This window comes from Nicotiana tomentosiformis, chromosome 9 (genome assembly GCF_000390325.3).
Source record: "Nicotiana tomentosiformis chromosome 9, ASM39032v3, whole genome shotgun sequence".
Classification (NCBI taxonomy): domain Eukaryota; kingdom Viridiplantae; phylum Streptophyta; class Magnoliopsida; order Solanales; family Solanaceae; genus Nicotiana; species Nicotiana tomentosiformis.
The window spans coordinates 36837563-36853458 of record NC_090820.1 but is presented as its reverse complement, the minus strand read 5'-3'; the positions used below and the strand labels follow the sequence as shown (position 1 = coordinate 36853458).

Sequence of the window (15896 nt, the reverse complement as noted above, 5' to 3'; positions counted from 1 at the left end):
GGATGACCTTACCAAACGTATCAAAAGGAATGGTTGTTGTAGCTTTCCAGAATTGATTGAACAGAAGCGGCTCAAGGGCGACCAGAAAGCTGCTGAGCCGGCTCATGAAATATCCCCCAACTACTTGGGATGAAATACACAATGCCTATTGTGCCGAAGTTCGAGCTGACGAAGACGACCTAAATGGACTAACCCAACGACTGACCTCAGTACAAGCCGAGTCCAGAAGGGATCGGAGAAACGACAACATAAGGGATCTGGCAGGCCCCCGACCCAACCGAGAAAGACATCAACCATACATCAGAGGTGCCATCATGCCGCCTTTCCCGCCACGACGAAGGCCCATCTAGGCCAAGAACAAGGACTCACCAAAACGAGAGAGGTATGCCTCCCTTACTATCTGCTCACAATTTTTGTGTTTCAACCTCAGAAATAGTCTACGCACTGGAGAAGCTCGGCCCAAAGGTGAAGTGACCACAAAAGATGAGGTCCGACCTGAGCACCAAAAAGTCAAACGCCCTTTGCGAATTCCACCAGGAACGAGGTCATAAAACCGAAGACTGCATCGCTCTAAGACAAGAGGTCATGAACATGCTCCACCATAGACACTTGAAAGAGCTATTGAGCGACCGAGGAAGGGCCAACTTCGCTCGAGGACGTGAACAGCACCAGGGCCCACCTAAATCACCTTCCCCTACTCGAACCATTCAAATGATCATTGGAGGGGGCGATGACGCATCGATCAACAGCGTAAAGTTTACAACCACCCACAAACTCAAATGGTCGATCACTCACGAACGGTACGACGAACTCGAAGAAAGTATCATCTTCGATAAGTCAGACACCCACGGTTTGGTTTTTCCTCACTATGATGCTCTTGTTATCACTTTACGCATATTAGATACAAATGTGAAATGTATTATGGTGGACGATGGGAGCGGCACGTATATTATCCACTCTCGAGTACTTGCACAAATGAAACTCGAGGATATGATAGTGCCACGCTGCATCACACTAACCGTCTTTAACAATGCAGTTGAACAGACATCTGGAGAAATCACACTCCCCATCCTGGCCGGCGGCGTCACCCTGGAAACTACATTCCATATCATGGATCAGGACAAGGTGTACAGCACCATAATAGGTCGCACTTGGATACATTCCATGAAGGTTATTTCCTCCAGCTTGTGCCAAGTCATCAAATTTCCCACCCCATTGGGAGTATACAGCATCCAAGGAAAACAACGCACTGCCCGAGAATGCTACCGCATCGCCCAGGATTGTACATACACCCAACAAATGAAGGGCAAGGCCAAAGAAGCATAGCAATCAACAGGGTCGAGGTCAAACGGTGATGAAAGAAAGGACGTGAACAAAGACCCGAAATCATAGAAGCCACGGGATCAACTATAGAAGACCTCGACCCCGTCCAACTTAATGATAACGACCATAGCAAGAAAGCCTACATCGGCCACAAGCTTCAGGAACCAGGTAAATTTCGTCATTTCTTGACTAATAAAGCAGACTTATTTGCCTTTTCCCATGCAGACATGCCAGGTATCCCAAAGGAGATAGCGACACACAATCTGGACGTTGATCTATTTTACCCCTGGTAAGACAAAATAGGCGAAAGTTCAATTTTGCAATAAACGATGTAGTCCGCGAGAAGGTCAAAAAGTTGCTGGAAAACGGCTCCATCAAGGAGTCAAAATACCCCCAATGGGTCGCCAACATGGTCATGGTGAAAAAGAAAAACGAAAAATGATGGATGTGCGTAGACTTCACAGATTTGAACAAAGCCTGCCCCAAAAACTCATTTTCGCTACCCCATATTGACCAGCTAATTGACGCAACGGTCGGGCACGAGCTGCTAAGCTTCTTGGACGCATACTCGGGCTACAACCAGATCCTCATGGAAGAGGAGGACCAGGGAAGACCACCTTCATCACCCACCAAGGAATGTATTGTTATAGGGTGATGCCTTTCGGACTGAAAAATGCAGGGGCGACGTATAGGAGGTTGGTGATAAAAATGTTCAAAGACCAACTCGGCAAAACCATGGAGGTCTACATAGACGATATGTTGGTCAAGTCAAAAAGGAAATAGGATCACATCGATCATCTGAAAGAGGCCTTCGATATACTCAGGCGATACGGAATGAAACTGAACCCTGAAAAATACGCATTCGGTGTGACCTCGGGGAAATTCCAGGGCTTTCTAGTGTCACAACAAGGTATCGAGGTCAACCCCGACCAAATCAAGGCTATATAAGGTATACCGGAGAACTTAACCAGCAAGAAACAGGTCCAAAGACTGACCGGTCGCTTAGCCGCCCTGTCAAGATTCATCTCACGGCCCTCCGACAGATGTCACAAGTTCTTTGGCGTACTCAAAAAAGACAACGGTCTCCAATGGACCTCTGAGTGCGTCGACACCCTGAAAGAGCTAAAGGCATACTTATCATCTCCCCCACTTCTCTCTAAAGCAGAACCCGGAGAACACTTTCTCGTCTACCTAGCTGTGTCCGATGTGGCGGTGAGTGCAGTCCTAGTCCGAGAAAATAAAGGTACGCAATCTCCCATCTATTACATTAGCAAAACCTCAGTCGAAGCTGAGACGAGGTACCCACACCTCGAAAAATTGTCCCTGGCTTTGGTCATAGCTTCACGAAAGCTTAGACCCTACTTCAAGTGCCACCCTATCTCGGTAGTCACGACTTTTCCCCTGAGAAGTATTCTGCATAAGCCCGAGCTATCGGGCAGATTGGCCAAATGGGTCATAGAATTAAGCGAACATGATATCACCTATAAACCATGAACGACAATAAAGTCGCAAGTGCTTTCCGACTTCGTCGCCAACTTCAGCACAAAAATAATGACTGAAGTCGAAAAAGAAGCCGCCAACACCTCGCCTCAAATACAGGACCTATGGGTTTTATACACTGATGGTGTCTCTAATGCATCAGGGTCTAGACTAGGACCCGTACTCGAGGTCCCGACAGGAGAAGTAATTCGACAGTCCATAAGATGCCCAGACATGACTAACAACGAGGCCGAGTATGAGGCCGTGATTGCAGGATTAAGGCTAGCACTCAAATACTGAGCAATGTGAGTCGTCCTACGTTGCGACTCCCAACTCATCATCAACCAAGTCACAAGGACTTTCCAAATCAAAGAACACAGACTACAGAAGTATCAGGCCGAGATCTGCAAGTTGCTGCCCGAATTTGATGAATGTCAGCTCGATTAGATCCCCCGGGCACAAAATATCGAGGCGGACAGCCTCGCCAAACTAGCGGCAGCCACTAAAAGCATCACCGGAGAAGGAAACGTGGTCACTCTCCTCCACTCATTGATCGATCAAATCGAGGTAAGAACCATAAACCTAACTTGGGACTAGCGCAATCGTATTGTTACATACTTGCAGGACGGCATGCTCCCAGACGATAAAAAAAAAGCCAAAAAGCTTCGAATGTAGGTGGCCAGGTACAGCATCATAAACGATGACCTATACAAAAGGACGTATGGCGGCACCCTAGAAAAATGCTTAGGCCCAAACCAGACATGACGTGTTCTAGAAGAAGTCCACGAAGGCCACTGCGGAGCTCACTCCTTCAATCGAGCTCTGGTCAGATGTCTCATACGAGCGGGCTACTACTGGCCTACCATGAAAAAAGAGGTTGCCGACTTCGTGAGAAAATGTGAACAATGCCAAAACTATGCCCCTATGATCCACCAAGAGGGCGAGCACCTCCACTCGGTCACCTCACCTTGGCCTTTCATCAAATGGGGGTTGGACATCGTCGGCCCCCTCCCAGCGGGGCGAGGTAATGTAAGATTTCTTTTAGTTTTAACTGACTATTTTTCGAAGTAGGTGGAAGCAGGTGTGTTCGCCCAGATACGCGAACAAGAAGTGATCGCCTTCATATGGAAGAATATTGTGTGCCGCTTCGGGCTCCCCAAAGAGATCAGTTGTGACAACGAGCCCCATTCACCGGGAAAAAGATCGCCAAGTTCTTCGAGAAATGACATATCAAAAGAATACTCTCCATCCCATACCATCCCGCGGGAAATGGGCAAGCGGAGTCCTCCAACAAATCAATACTGAACATCATGAAGAAAAAGCTCGAGAACGCCAAGGGACTATGGCTGGAACTACTGCCGGAAGTGCTATGGGCATACCGCACAACGCCAAAAACAAGCACAGGAGAGACGCCCTACTCATTAGTCTATGGGACTGATGCAGTAATACCGGTCGAGGTCGGAGAACCAAGTCTGAGATACTCCCATGAGAGCGGGTGAAGAAACAACGAAAGCAGAAGGCAGGACCTCGACGAAGCCGAAGAACGAAGAGATATGGCTTACATAAGGATGATCGCCCAAAAACAACAGGCAGAATGCTACTACAACAAAAAATCTAAAGTCAGACCACTCAAAGTCGGAGACTACGTACTCAAGCCCAAAACACAAGCAAGCAAGGACCCTCGGGAAGGCAAACTGGGAACGAATTGGGATGGCCTATACAAAATCACGGCAATAGCAAACAAAGGGTCATTCCAACTGGAAACGATGGAAGGAAAATTACTACCAAACAACTGGAACATCTCCCACCTCAAGTACTTTAACTTCTAAGGAAAAATGTTCTCCGAGCCGTACTCTTTTTCCCTCACCCGAGTTTTGTCCCAATTGGGTTTTCTCGGGAAGGTTTTCAAAGATGCAGCGAGGAGGACATTTCAAGCTAAAGTGCGAATATATGAGGGTGCAGGCTGATCAGTTCATTGCTCAACCTCTCAATACTTGTCCAGGTCAACCAATGAAGGGACTAGATAGACTGGGACTGGAATGCCAGCCTGGAAAGCTAGACTGGGACTGGAATGCCAGCCTAAAAAACATGTAAATTTCTCCAAATTTATATAAGCAAAGCACACATACATGAAGTTTGCCCACGTTTTCACTTAAACAACACCGCACCATATTCGACCTCGTTCGAATTAATTAAAGTGACATTCGACCTCGCTCGAATTAACTCATATTTGACCTCATTCTAATTAATTAAATTGACATTCGACCTCGCTCGAATTAACTCACATTTGACCTCGCTCGAATTAATTAAAGTGACATTCGATCTCGCTTGAATTAACTCACATTCGACCTCATTCAAATTAATTAAAGTGACATTCGACCTCGCTCGAATTAACTCACATTCGACCTCATTCGAATTAATTAAAGTGACATTCGATCTCGCTCGAATTAACTTACATTTGACCTCGCTCGAATTAATTAAAGTGACATTCGACCTCGCTCGAATTAACTCACATTCGACTTCGCTCGAATTAATTAAAGTGACATTCGACCTCGCTCGAATTAACTCACATTCGACCTCGTTCGAATTAATTAAAGTGACATTCGACCTCGCTCGAATTAACTCACATTCGACCTCGTTCGAATTAATTAAAGTGACATTCGACCTCGCTCGAATTAACTCACATTCGACCTCGTTCGAATTAATTAAAGTGACATTCAACCTCGCTCGAATTAACTCACATTCGATCTAGTTCGAATTAATTAAAGTGACTTTCGGCCTCGCTCAAATTAACTCACATTCGACCTCGTTCGAATTAATTAACGTGACATTCGACCTCGCTCGAATTAACTTACATTCGACCTCGTTCGAATTAATTAAAGTGACATTCGACCTCGCTCGAATTAACTCACATTCGACCTCGTTTGAATTAATTAAAGTGGCATTCGACCTCGCTCGAATTAACTCACATTCGACCTCGTTCGAATTAATTAAAGTGACATTCGACCTCGCTCGAATTAACTCACATTCCACCTCGTTCGAATTAATTAAAGTGACATTCGACCTCGCTCGAATTAACTCACATTCGACCTCGTTCGAATTGACTTTCGACCTCGCTCGAATTAACTCACATTCGACCTCGTTCGAATTAATTAAAGTGACATTCGACCTCGCTCGAATTAACTCACATTCGACCTCGTTCGAATTAATTAAAGTGACTTTCGACCTCGCTCGAATTAACTCACATTTGACCTCGTTCGAATTAATTAAAGTGGCATTCGACCTCGCTCGAATTAACTCACATTTGACCTCGTTCGAATTAATTAAAGCAACATTCGACCTCGCTCGAATTAACTCACATTTGACCTCATTCGAATTAATTAAAATGACTTTAGACCTCGTTCGAATTAACTCACATTTGACCTCGTTCAAAATAATTAAAGTGACATTTGACCTCGCTCGAATTAATTCACATTCGACCTCATTCGAATTCACACTCACCTACCCCGGCCATGGCTAGAATCGAATTTATTACGATCAAGGCGACCAAACGGTAGAAGCACACGACCAAACAAAGAAGATTTGAAGACGAACGAGCAAAATAATATTTCATACTTCACAAAATATATATCATTTACAAGGGCTAAGCAGACGCCCACAAAATGTGCACAAAATTACAAAAGAAATAACTATTCACCACCTAGCCCAACACCGCCATCTCCACTGTTGCCTTGAGGATATTCATCTTCATACCATGCGTCCTGCTCAATCCCGTCCAATTCCTTCTCCTCCTCCTCCTCCTCCTCCTCCTCCTCATCCTCCTCGTCGCCGGTCCCCAGAGTAGCTGGGTAATAACCACGGGCGATCCGAGCTGCACGCGCCTTAGCATGAACATCCTCAAAATCAGCCTCAGGAACTCTTTCCTCCATCATCAAATTCTTGAATATGTCTAACTGGGCCTCGGCATGGATCCACATCTCATACAAGTCCCGTGAAACATCGGGGTAAGCAAAAGTGTGAGAGGAGGATGGCTGAGCCAACAACTGCGCCTTCTCGGCCTCGAGGGCAGAAATCTAATCTCCAAGGTTCGAGACCTCTTTCTCCATCCCCTCAATCCGTTCATCAAGTCATGCCTCCCTGAGCGTGGCCGCCACCATATCATTCGCCCGTTCAGATCGGAGGACGCGGATCGAATCCTCCAATTCTGCCACTTTTGCCGAAGCCACCAACCGAGCTGACTTGGCCTTCTCCAATTCCGCCGACTTCTCGGCAACTTCACTATTCAATACATCAGCCCTTATCGTACACTGCTTGAGCTCAGCCCGCAAAGATACCACTTGGGTCTGAAGATCCACGCACTCAGCCTCAACTCTCTTGCTCATTTCGAGCTCTTCTTCTTTGTCCCTAAGCTCCCCCTCGAGCTCGCTGCATTTGCTAATGACCTTCATAAGTTCATCGTCCTTTTGCTTCAGCTCGTCTCTGATATCTTGGAAATTCGCACTCGTACCAAATTGCCTGTAGATCTCGCGGTGCTTGTTGTAGTACTCGCAGTACTTCCTTTACATTTTCTTGAAAGTAGCTCTGTGACTCTCCTCTCGGCTAGCATTCTCAATTTCCAAGATGATGGTCGATAAAAAATAAAAGAAAAGAGAATTAGTCTAAAAATAAAAAGGAGGAAAAGATGCAAGCATGGGAACTAGGAAGATCAAAAAACTTACCCTCAAGGCGAGGCCGGCTATGCCCGACGACAGGGCGGCATCATTGAACGTCGCCAAGGTTCTGCTTTTCGTATTAGAATAGAGGGGACCCAAAGAGGGGACTACATCCTCCATGTCAACCAAAAGGTCATGATCCATGGGGATCGAGATGGTACAAGAAGACCCCTCCAACCTCACCTCCACCCGAGTAAATCCTTCACTATACCTTTGCACCTCCTCGGGGTCAACGTCAGAACCAGTTTCATAAACTTCCTTGACAATGCCTTTTGCTCTCACCTCCTCGGGGTCAACGTCAGAACCAGTTTCATAACCTTCCTTGACAATGCCTTTTGCTCTCTCCTCGGCCGACGAAGGAACGCCGACCGGCCCCGAGGACGATGGATCATTCATTAGCATGGCATCAGTAGCCTCAGATCGCCCCCAACTTCAACCACGACCTCGGGAAAAGAAACATCCTCTACAATCCCAATAGACACCGAAGCTGGAGTCGGCAGATCTACATCTCCCTCTGACGCAACAACGGTCAGCTCGTGGTCGTCCATTGTAGATTTCGCAGCTCTAACTGCCACGTCGCCGACATCCACCCTCCTCCTCTTGAGCGGAGTCGATTCCTCGTCGCTTAGTGATGACTTATCGATCAAATGTAGTACGGCAGTGGCCAGAGTCCCTGTCAATTAGGTCATTGGCAGTCGACTAGGTCCACGTAATATCGGGGTCTGATAAGAAGAGGTCGGTTGGGCAGACTGATCCGCAGTCGTAGCATGGGAAGACCCCGCCACGGCACCCGATAGGCGGAACGCATGAGTAGGAGCCCTCATCCTCCTCGATGCTCTTCGACCTAATGACAAAAATAGGGTTAAGTCAACCCCTACGATACAAAAAAGGAAAGGACAACCTAAAGGCCGAAGCAACAAAATTCAAGTAAGCAAGTCACCAGTCGCTGAGGGCTTGGGCCTAAATTTCTTATAGAAAGTCGGCCATTCACGGATCCCCACCGTATGGGGTAAGACCTGACTGACCCAGTCGTGAATATCTGCGACCAATGGAGGGGGCTCTTTCTCAGCTAAAAAAAAGGGAATAGAAAATGGAACGATTACACTACCACCAAAATAAGCAAAATGAACAGTCGGCGAAGGTACTTACGAGCATAGTTCCACTTTTCGGGGAACCCGTTAGTGTTTGCCACTACGTCTTCGGTCTTAACGTAGAAAAAGTTAAACCAAAACTGATGATTGGCCTTATCGTCCATCTTCACCACCAAACGTTTGCCTCCACGGTGACGAAGGTGTAAAATCGTCCCCCTGTGGAAACTAGGCGCGTAAAAATACAGTAGGTGGTGAATAGAGATCCCGCGGCTAGCCAGTTCTGCGTACTTTGTCAACATGAGGATAAGCTTGTAGATGTAAGAGGAAAGCTGGGCCGGGCAGACGTCGTAGTAAGGGTAGAACTCCTCCGCCAATAAGGGAAGGGGAAGAAAATAGCCCACAAGAAATAGATATGCGTAGAATACACAATATCCAAGGTGGTGAACCTGTACTACATCGTGGCCGGCCGGGACCAGGTCGATGTGAGCTGGGATTCTGAACTTAGCCTTAAAGTCGTCAAGGACAACAACGTCCATTTCTGATTCTACAGGTTCTGGATCGTCCTCGGGCCGTTTTGAGAAATCCGACCTAGCCTTCTTCTTGCGAGGGATAATCTTGTCACGACCCCAAATTTCCTCCGTAGGATGTCGTGATGGCACCTAGTCTCTAAGACTAGGTAAGCCTATCAATGCGGAATAAAAATAGAAATCTGAGACTTTACATAATTACAACTCCCAAAACCTGGTAGAAATAAGTCACAAGCTTCTAAGGATTTATCCTCAATGTCTCTATATAACAGAGTCTAAAAAAATAAGGAAACAACATAACAATAATAGAAGGGGGCTCCGGAGTCTGTGAACGCTGACAGATATACCTCGAAGTCTCCGTGCACAGGTACTCACTGATGTCTGGGGTGGTAAGAAGTACCTGGATCTGCACAAAAAGATATGCAGAAGCATAGTATAAGTACACCACAACGGTACCCAGTAAGTGCCAAGCCTAACCTCGATAGAGTAGTGACGAGGTCAGGTCAGGCCCTACTGGAAAATAATAATAAATGGCATGGTAAAATTTTTCACTATATAATAAAATAAAATGACAATGGAAATAAATCAAGTAGTAGGTCACCATTTAATTACACAAATGATAGCAAATAATACCTCGTGAAACAAAACAGAATTTCTTTTCAACTTTAAAAAAAATCACAACAAAATCAAAGGCAACTACGGCCATAAATCAATATCAACAAGGGCACTCCCGAGGTACCGCCTCGTAGTCCCAAGTCATAATAAATTCACAATATCTCATTTCCCTTATCTCACCGCGGGAGCCTTCACAATTTATTTTAAAGAAATCATTTTTCCCGAAATAGCATCCCGTGTTTTAGCCATCCTTATCACATCGTATGACTTCTAGTAGTTCCCCTACTAGCCACGCGTATCAAGCCACCCTTATCTCACCGCATGCGTTTCAATACCCAGACCTTATACCACCGCATGCGTATCAATATCTCAATATATTACAATTTGCACCTCAAGTGCTCAAATAATTTAACTTGCCAAAATAATTTAATGACAATATTTTTCCACAAGAAATAGCTCACGGCTCATGCCAAAATAAATCATCAATAATATTTTCTACAATAAAGAGCTCACGGCTCCATCACAATGAGTACGAAAATCTTACAAAAATATTCAGTAAAATAATATTTTAAAATCTTTAATATGTTGCTTCAATGCCAAATTAAAAAATGTCAAATACTTCATATTAATAATATTTATTTTAAAGAAAAAAAACCTTCAAATAATGCACAGAATAAAAGAAACCAAGTTCCAACTAAACAGGTAAAACAATTAGCAGGAAAAAGGTTAAGCAAATTTAAAGTATATAAATCAAATCAATGATGGAGAATATAACAAGATTTATTAATTTAATTAATATGCAACAGTGATCTACACAATTTAAAAATATAATCCTTCACATTTAGCCCATGTACACACTCGTCACCTCGTGTACACGACTTTCATCACATTACAATTAATACCAATCCTAGGGAAATATTTCCTACACAAGGTTAGACAAGTCACTTACCTCGACTTGCTCCAATTTAACTAAGTAGTACGCCTTTTTTCTCAATTTTTCGATTTCGGTTGACTCGTATCTAGTCATAATTAATTCGATACAGCCAACAAAAATTATAGAATCAATTCCATAAGAAAATACTATATTTTTCAATAAAATCCGAAATTAACTCAAAAATGGCCTCGGAATCCGGCGAAACTTATAAAATATGAACGCCCATTCAACCACGAGTCTAACTATACCAAAATGACTAAATTTCAATAACAATTCGACCCTCAAATCCTCAAATCTATTTAAGAGGATTTTCAAAATTTTCTAACTTAAATCACCAATTAACTGATAAAAATAGTGATGGATTTGGGTAATCTAACCAAAATTGAGTTAAGAACACTTACCCCGATATTTTCTCTGAAAATCTCCCAAAACTCACCTCAATCCGAGCTCCAAATCGTTAAAAATGGAAAATGGGACAAAGTTCCATTTTCAGAACTTAACCTCTCTGCCCAGTCTTTTACTCTTCGCGATCGCGAAGTACAAATTTCCACTGCCCAGATTTAACTCTACGCGATCGCAGAAAATCCCACGCGATCGCGAAGCACAGTCTTCCCAAGCCTATGCGATCGCAAGCCTTCTCACGCGATCGCGAAGCATTAAGCGTGTGGCCCATCTTATGCCTCGTTACTCTACGCGAATGCGACCTTCTTCACGCGTTCGCGAGTTACAAAATATCAAAGCTACGCGATTGCATCCCGCTTCACGTGATCGCGAAGCACAAAACTCAGCAGCCCCAATTAACCTTATGTGATCGCAAACAACATCACGCGATCGTGATGCACAGCTTGCCAAACCTACGCGACCGCGGTTGACCTCACGCGATCGCGAAGAATAAATTAACACTGCCTCAACTAAGCCTACGCAATCGCGTCCCAATCTTCGCGATCGCGCAGTGCCAAAATGAAGGAAAATACTTTGAATACCATCCGAAACACTCCCAATCCCCTCGGGACCTCAACCAAATATACCAACAAGTCCTAAAACATCATACGAACTTAGTCGAGTCTTCAAATCACATTCAACAACAATAAAAACACGAATCACACATAGATTCAAGCCTAATGAACTTTGAAACTTTTAATTTCTACAAACGACGCCAGAACCTATCAAATCAAGTCTGACTGACCTCAAATTTTGCACGCAAGTCATAAATGACTTAACGGAGCTATAAAAATTTTTGGAACTAGATTCCAAGTCCGGTATCAAAAAGTCAATTTCCCGGTCAAACTTCCAAGCTTAAATTCATATTTTAGCCATTTCAAGCCTAATTTAACTACGGACTTCCAAATAAAATTTCGAACACGCTCCTAAATCCAAAGTTACTATACAGAGCTGTTAGAATCATCAAAATTCCATTCCGAGGACATTTTCTCAAAATGTTGACCAAAGTCAAACTTAGCATTTTAAGGCCAACTTAAGGAATCAAGTGTTCAGATTTCAACCCGAACCCTTACAAATCCCGAACCAACCATTCCCGTAAGTCATAAATTTATAAAAGCACATACGGGGAGCTTTATTTAGAGGAACTGAGGTTCTAAGAGTTAAAATGACTGGTTGGGTCATTATAAATCTCATCTACGGTGGAAAAACTCTCATCCTCTGCAACAATGGCAGCTCCATCGTCATGAGGGGGGTTGCTCACCGCCAATGGAATCGGGTCAGAGTTACCCCCGGAAGTGGAAGATGTATTAACCATTTTTGGTTGTTTGCACGTGAAAGAATTACGGACACAGAAGGGGTAAGAGTAGCAGAAATTGCAAAAACAAAACCAGGGAGAACTGGGCTGTGAAAACGGAGACTACAAGATCGAGAATAATGGAAAAGAAGAAAGATATAGAGGTTCAAGTATTTGGAAACGCAAAGGATCAAGAAGAATATTTCTGTCCCTATTTATAAGAAATTCAGGTACCTTAATCGAAAATGCCAATCGTCACTGCACAAATATCGAAATGGCAGGGGCGCGGGAAACGACATAACGCATCGGAAAAATGCGTAATAATGACGCATGATGTCATGACATCATTCTGAACCGACGTAACGGTAAAGTTATGGCTCACAAAGCGCCACGTTATCTCCTCACCATGAGTGTCATTGCTCGACCTGCCCACCTAGAATCTCTCAACCATGACTAGTGAAGTCCGCTCATCCAAGCCGCCCGAGGGACGACCTCGATAAGCGGAGGGACTAACTGTATGGGTCAAAATCTAACTAAGGATATTCGGCACGAAGAGATGCTATTAGAAGCAGTTAAGCCGAGGTCGACCAATGACTGATGGGTTCACCGCCGAGCAGTCAATCATGGTCGAGGTCGAAGGCCAAGAGTAATAGTAACGGCTAGTTTGGTAATAGGATATTTAGGAGAATATTCCATTGAATATTCTCTGTACTTGTACCTTTAGGTCTGATTGGGGGCATGTCCCAAATAAATAGAAAGAGAGAGAAGGTGAAAGGCAGATATTATTGATTTTGATAAGAACTCTCTTGAAAAGTTGACTCTCTAGATAAATACAAATACTACCTTTCTAAAGAGATTCGATTGGCTGTTTATTCTATACTTTTCACATCAGATCCGAGAAAGTCTCCAATATCCCCGTAGTTATTTGTCATATTTCATTGTCAGAGGGAAGAATCTTCCACCTCATTCAATATTGGGTGAATCTTCTTCCTTATTTACATTTAGTGTCATTTATTATTATTTAATGCTTGTTATTCTCATCCCATTAGTGATCGTGAACATTTAATGCGTATCACATTAAATTTGCTCTTTCACTATTCTACGCAACCCATACAGGCCGATTTTAGATCTGAAGTCATTATTTTTAACTAGGATTAATCCCTCATCTTTTTAATTAATTCGTTTAACCAAAGATCAATATTTTTCAGTCAAACACATACAAATTCAAATTCTGTGGAATTAGGCATAAAGATGGGAGAGGATTGTGTGGAGTTTGGTGGGTTAATAAGATAAGCTCAACTTTTGTTGCTTAGTTTTTTAAAAGTTAAGCTCAACTTTTATTGCTTAGTTTTTAAAAAGTTAAGCTCAAAGTAGCTAAACTCATGAGGTGCTTCACGTGGGGTCATATGTGATATATAATGACCTTAACTAAGGTTTTAATCTTGAAACAAGACTATTAAACCTTTGATTTTATAATCAACCACTCTCTGAAAGAAATTGCAAGAAGACAATTAAAAATCTTTTGTCTTACTTCAAGGCTAATCTTTGAGGATTAATAAACTTATACCCCCAATAAACCTTGAAGTAGGGGTATTTGTAAGAATTTAAATTTTATCGGATTTAAACGCATAAAATAATTTGGACCATATTAAATTCAATACATTATTTAAATTCAATATATGTGTTGGGGTATTCTATTTAATTAGACGATAATTTAAATGACAAGCCCACTTCATTGGCCCAATGTCCAAATGGCTATTAGCCCATCTTAAAACCCCAGGATCATGCCATGTGTCAAGTCATGTGGCAATCCAAGTCAAAAGAACGAGCCAATAAAATCAAGACACATGTCAAATGATGTGGCGATCCAAGAAAAATAAATGAGCCAATAAAATTATGCCATGTGTAAAGAGAGGGTGGCATACCAAGTCAAATCAACAACCAATCGAGTTGTGCCAAGTGTATGGATGGTATTAGTCAGTTCAAATGGACCAATCAAATCGCAGAGCCACACCACTCCCTACAACTATAAATAGAGGACTTCATAAAGCTAGAAGACACCAAAAATGACAATAAGAAGCAAGCAGAGAGCTTGTGGACCAAACACCGCAGATTTCTCTACAAGCTACAAGTTCAAGTTCAAGTTCAAGATCAAGATCGAAGGTAAATCATATACCAAAGCGTTCGAGATCAAATTACTTGTTCGCGATCAAATCCAAATCCAAGTTCAAGAAGGAGATCAAGACCAAGCTTTACAAGCTGATGTTTGGCTATAATTATATATTTTTAGTGCATTACTTACCTTACATTTTGGGATTTTAATGCTAAACTATACTATATTTGTTCTTAATTGAGCTTATTTTATGTGTAGGTACATTAAAGACGAAACTGAGAGCAAAGTAGAGATTTTATGTGTATTTTATACACTACAAGAATGGAGTTATGATCAATTAATTATTGGATATACAATAAGTAAAGTGTAACATTACAAAAGAAGACAAAAGTCAATTACAAAAGAAGACAAGAAACAAGAATGAAAGTTGAAGCAAACGTTAGGCAACAAAATGAATTGAAGCAGAGAAGCATCAGCCGAAACGAGCGAAAAAGCTCGCGTTAGAGCAGGCTCCCCCGAGGCCTTCGCGAGATGTTCGCGTGTTCCGGGTTTCAGGTCTATAGTAACGGCCCGGTCGATCGTTTTGAGTATTATAACCATCTTCTCCAATTTACTGCTCAATTTATGCCTTACAATTGATTTATGACTTATCGGGTTAGTTGGTTCGGGTCCGGAAGGATTTCGGAGTGAAATGAGACACTTAGTCTCATAATTAAAAACTTAAGTTAGAAAAGTTGATCGGATATTGACTTATTTGTAAACGACCTCAAAATTTAATTCTGATTATTCCAATAGCTCTGTATGGTGATTTTGGACTTAGGAGCGTGTCCGGAAAATTATTTGGAGGTCCGTAGTGGAATTAGGCTTGAAATATCGAAAGTTGAATTTTTGAAAAGTTTGACCGGAGTTGACTTTTTGATATCGAGGTCGGAATCCGATTCTGGAAATTGGAATAGCTTTGTTATATCATTTATGACTTGTGTGCAAAATTTAAAGTCATTCTGGATTGATTTGCTGTATTTCGGCACAAGATATAGAATTTAAAAGTTCATTAGGCTTGAATTGAGGTATGATTTGTGGTTTTAGCATTGTTTGATGTGATTCTATGCTTCGACTAAGTTCGTATGATGTTTTAGGACTTGTTGGTATATTTGGTTGAGGTCCCGAGGGGCTCGGGTGAGTTTCAGAGTTGCTTTGGACCATTTCTACCCATTCTTAATTACTGGTTTCTGCCTACAGAGGTGTGCATCGCGATCGCGAACATCAGGTCGCATTCGCGAAGAGTAAACAGCAGTTTGGGGCCTTGTGAATTGCGATCGCGAAAGCCAATTTGCGATCGCATAGAACAAACCTCTGCTGCACTGACC

General features: G+C 42.9%; 1 protein-coding gene across 1 annotated transcript; it reads right to left on the bottom strand.

The window, feature by feature from the left end:
* Positions 1-6929: 6929 nt before the first annotated feature.
* On the bottom strand, positions 6930-7910 carry LOC138898605 (peroxisomal and mitochondrial division factor 1-like). Its single transcript, XM_070184682.1, has 2 exons — positions 7726-7910; positions 6930-7359 (listed from the first exon to the last, which is right to left on the bottom strand). Exons 1-2 carry the CDS (start codon positions 7908-7910, stop codon positions 6930-6932), a joined length of 615 nt encoding a protein of 204 aa, XP_070040783.1.
* Between the last annotated feature and the right edge of the window lie 7986 nt (positions 7911-15896).

Excerpts from the sequence above, each read along its gene's own strand:
- LOC138898605 (XM_070184682.1), bottom strand. The coding sequence starts at position 7,910 with ATGAATGATCCATCGTCCTCGGGGCCGGTCGGCGTTCCTTCGTCGGCC. Across the intron at positions 7,360-7,725 it reads GACCCCGAGGAGGTGCAAAG|GAAGTACTGCGAGTACTACA; the intron begins GTATAGTGAAGG and ends GAAAATGTAAAG.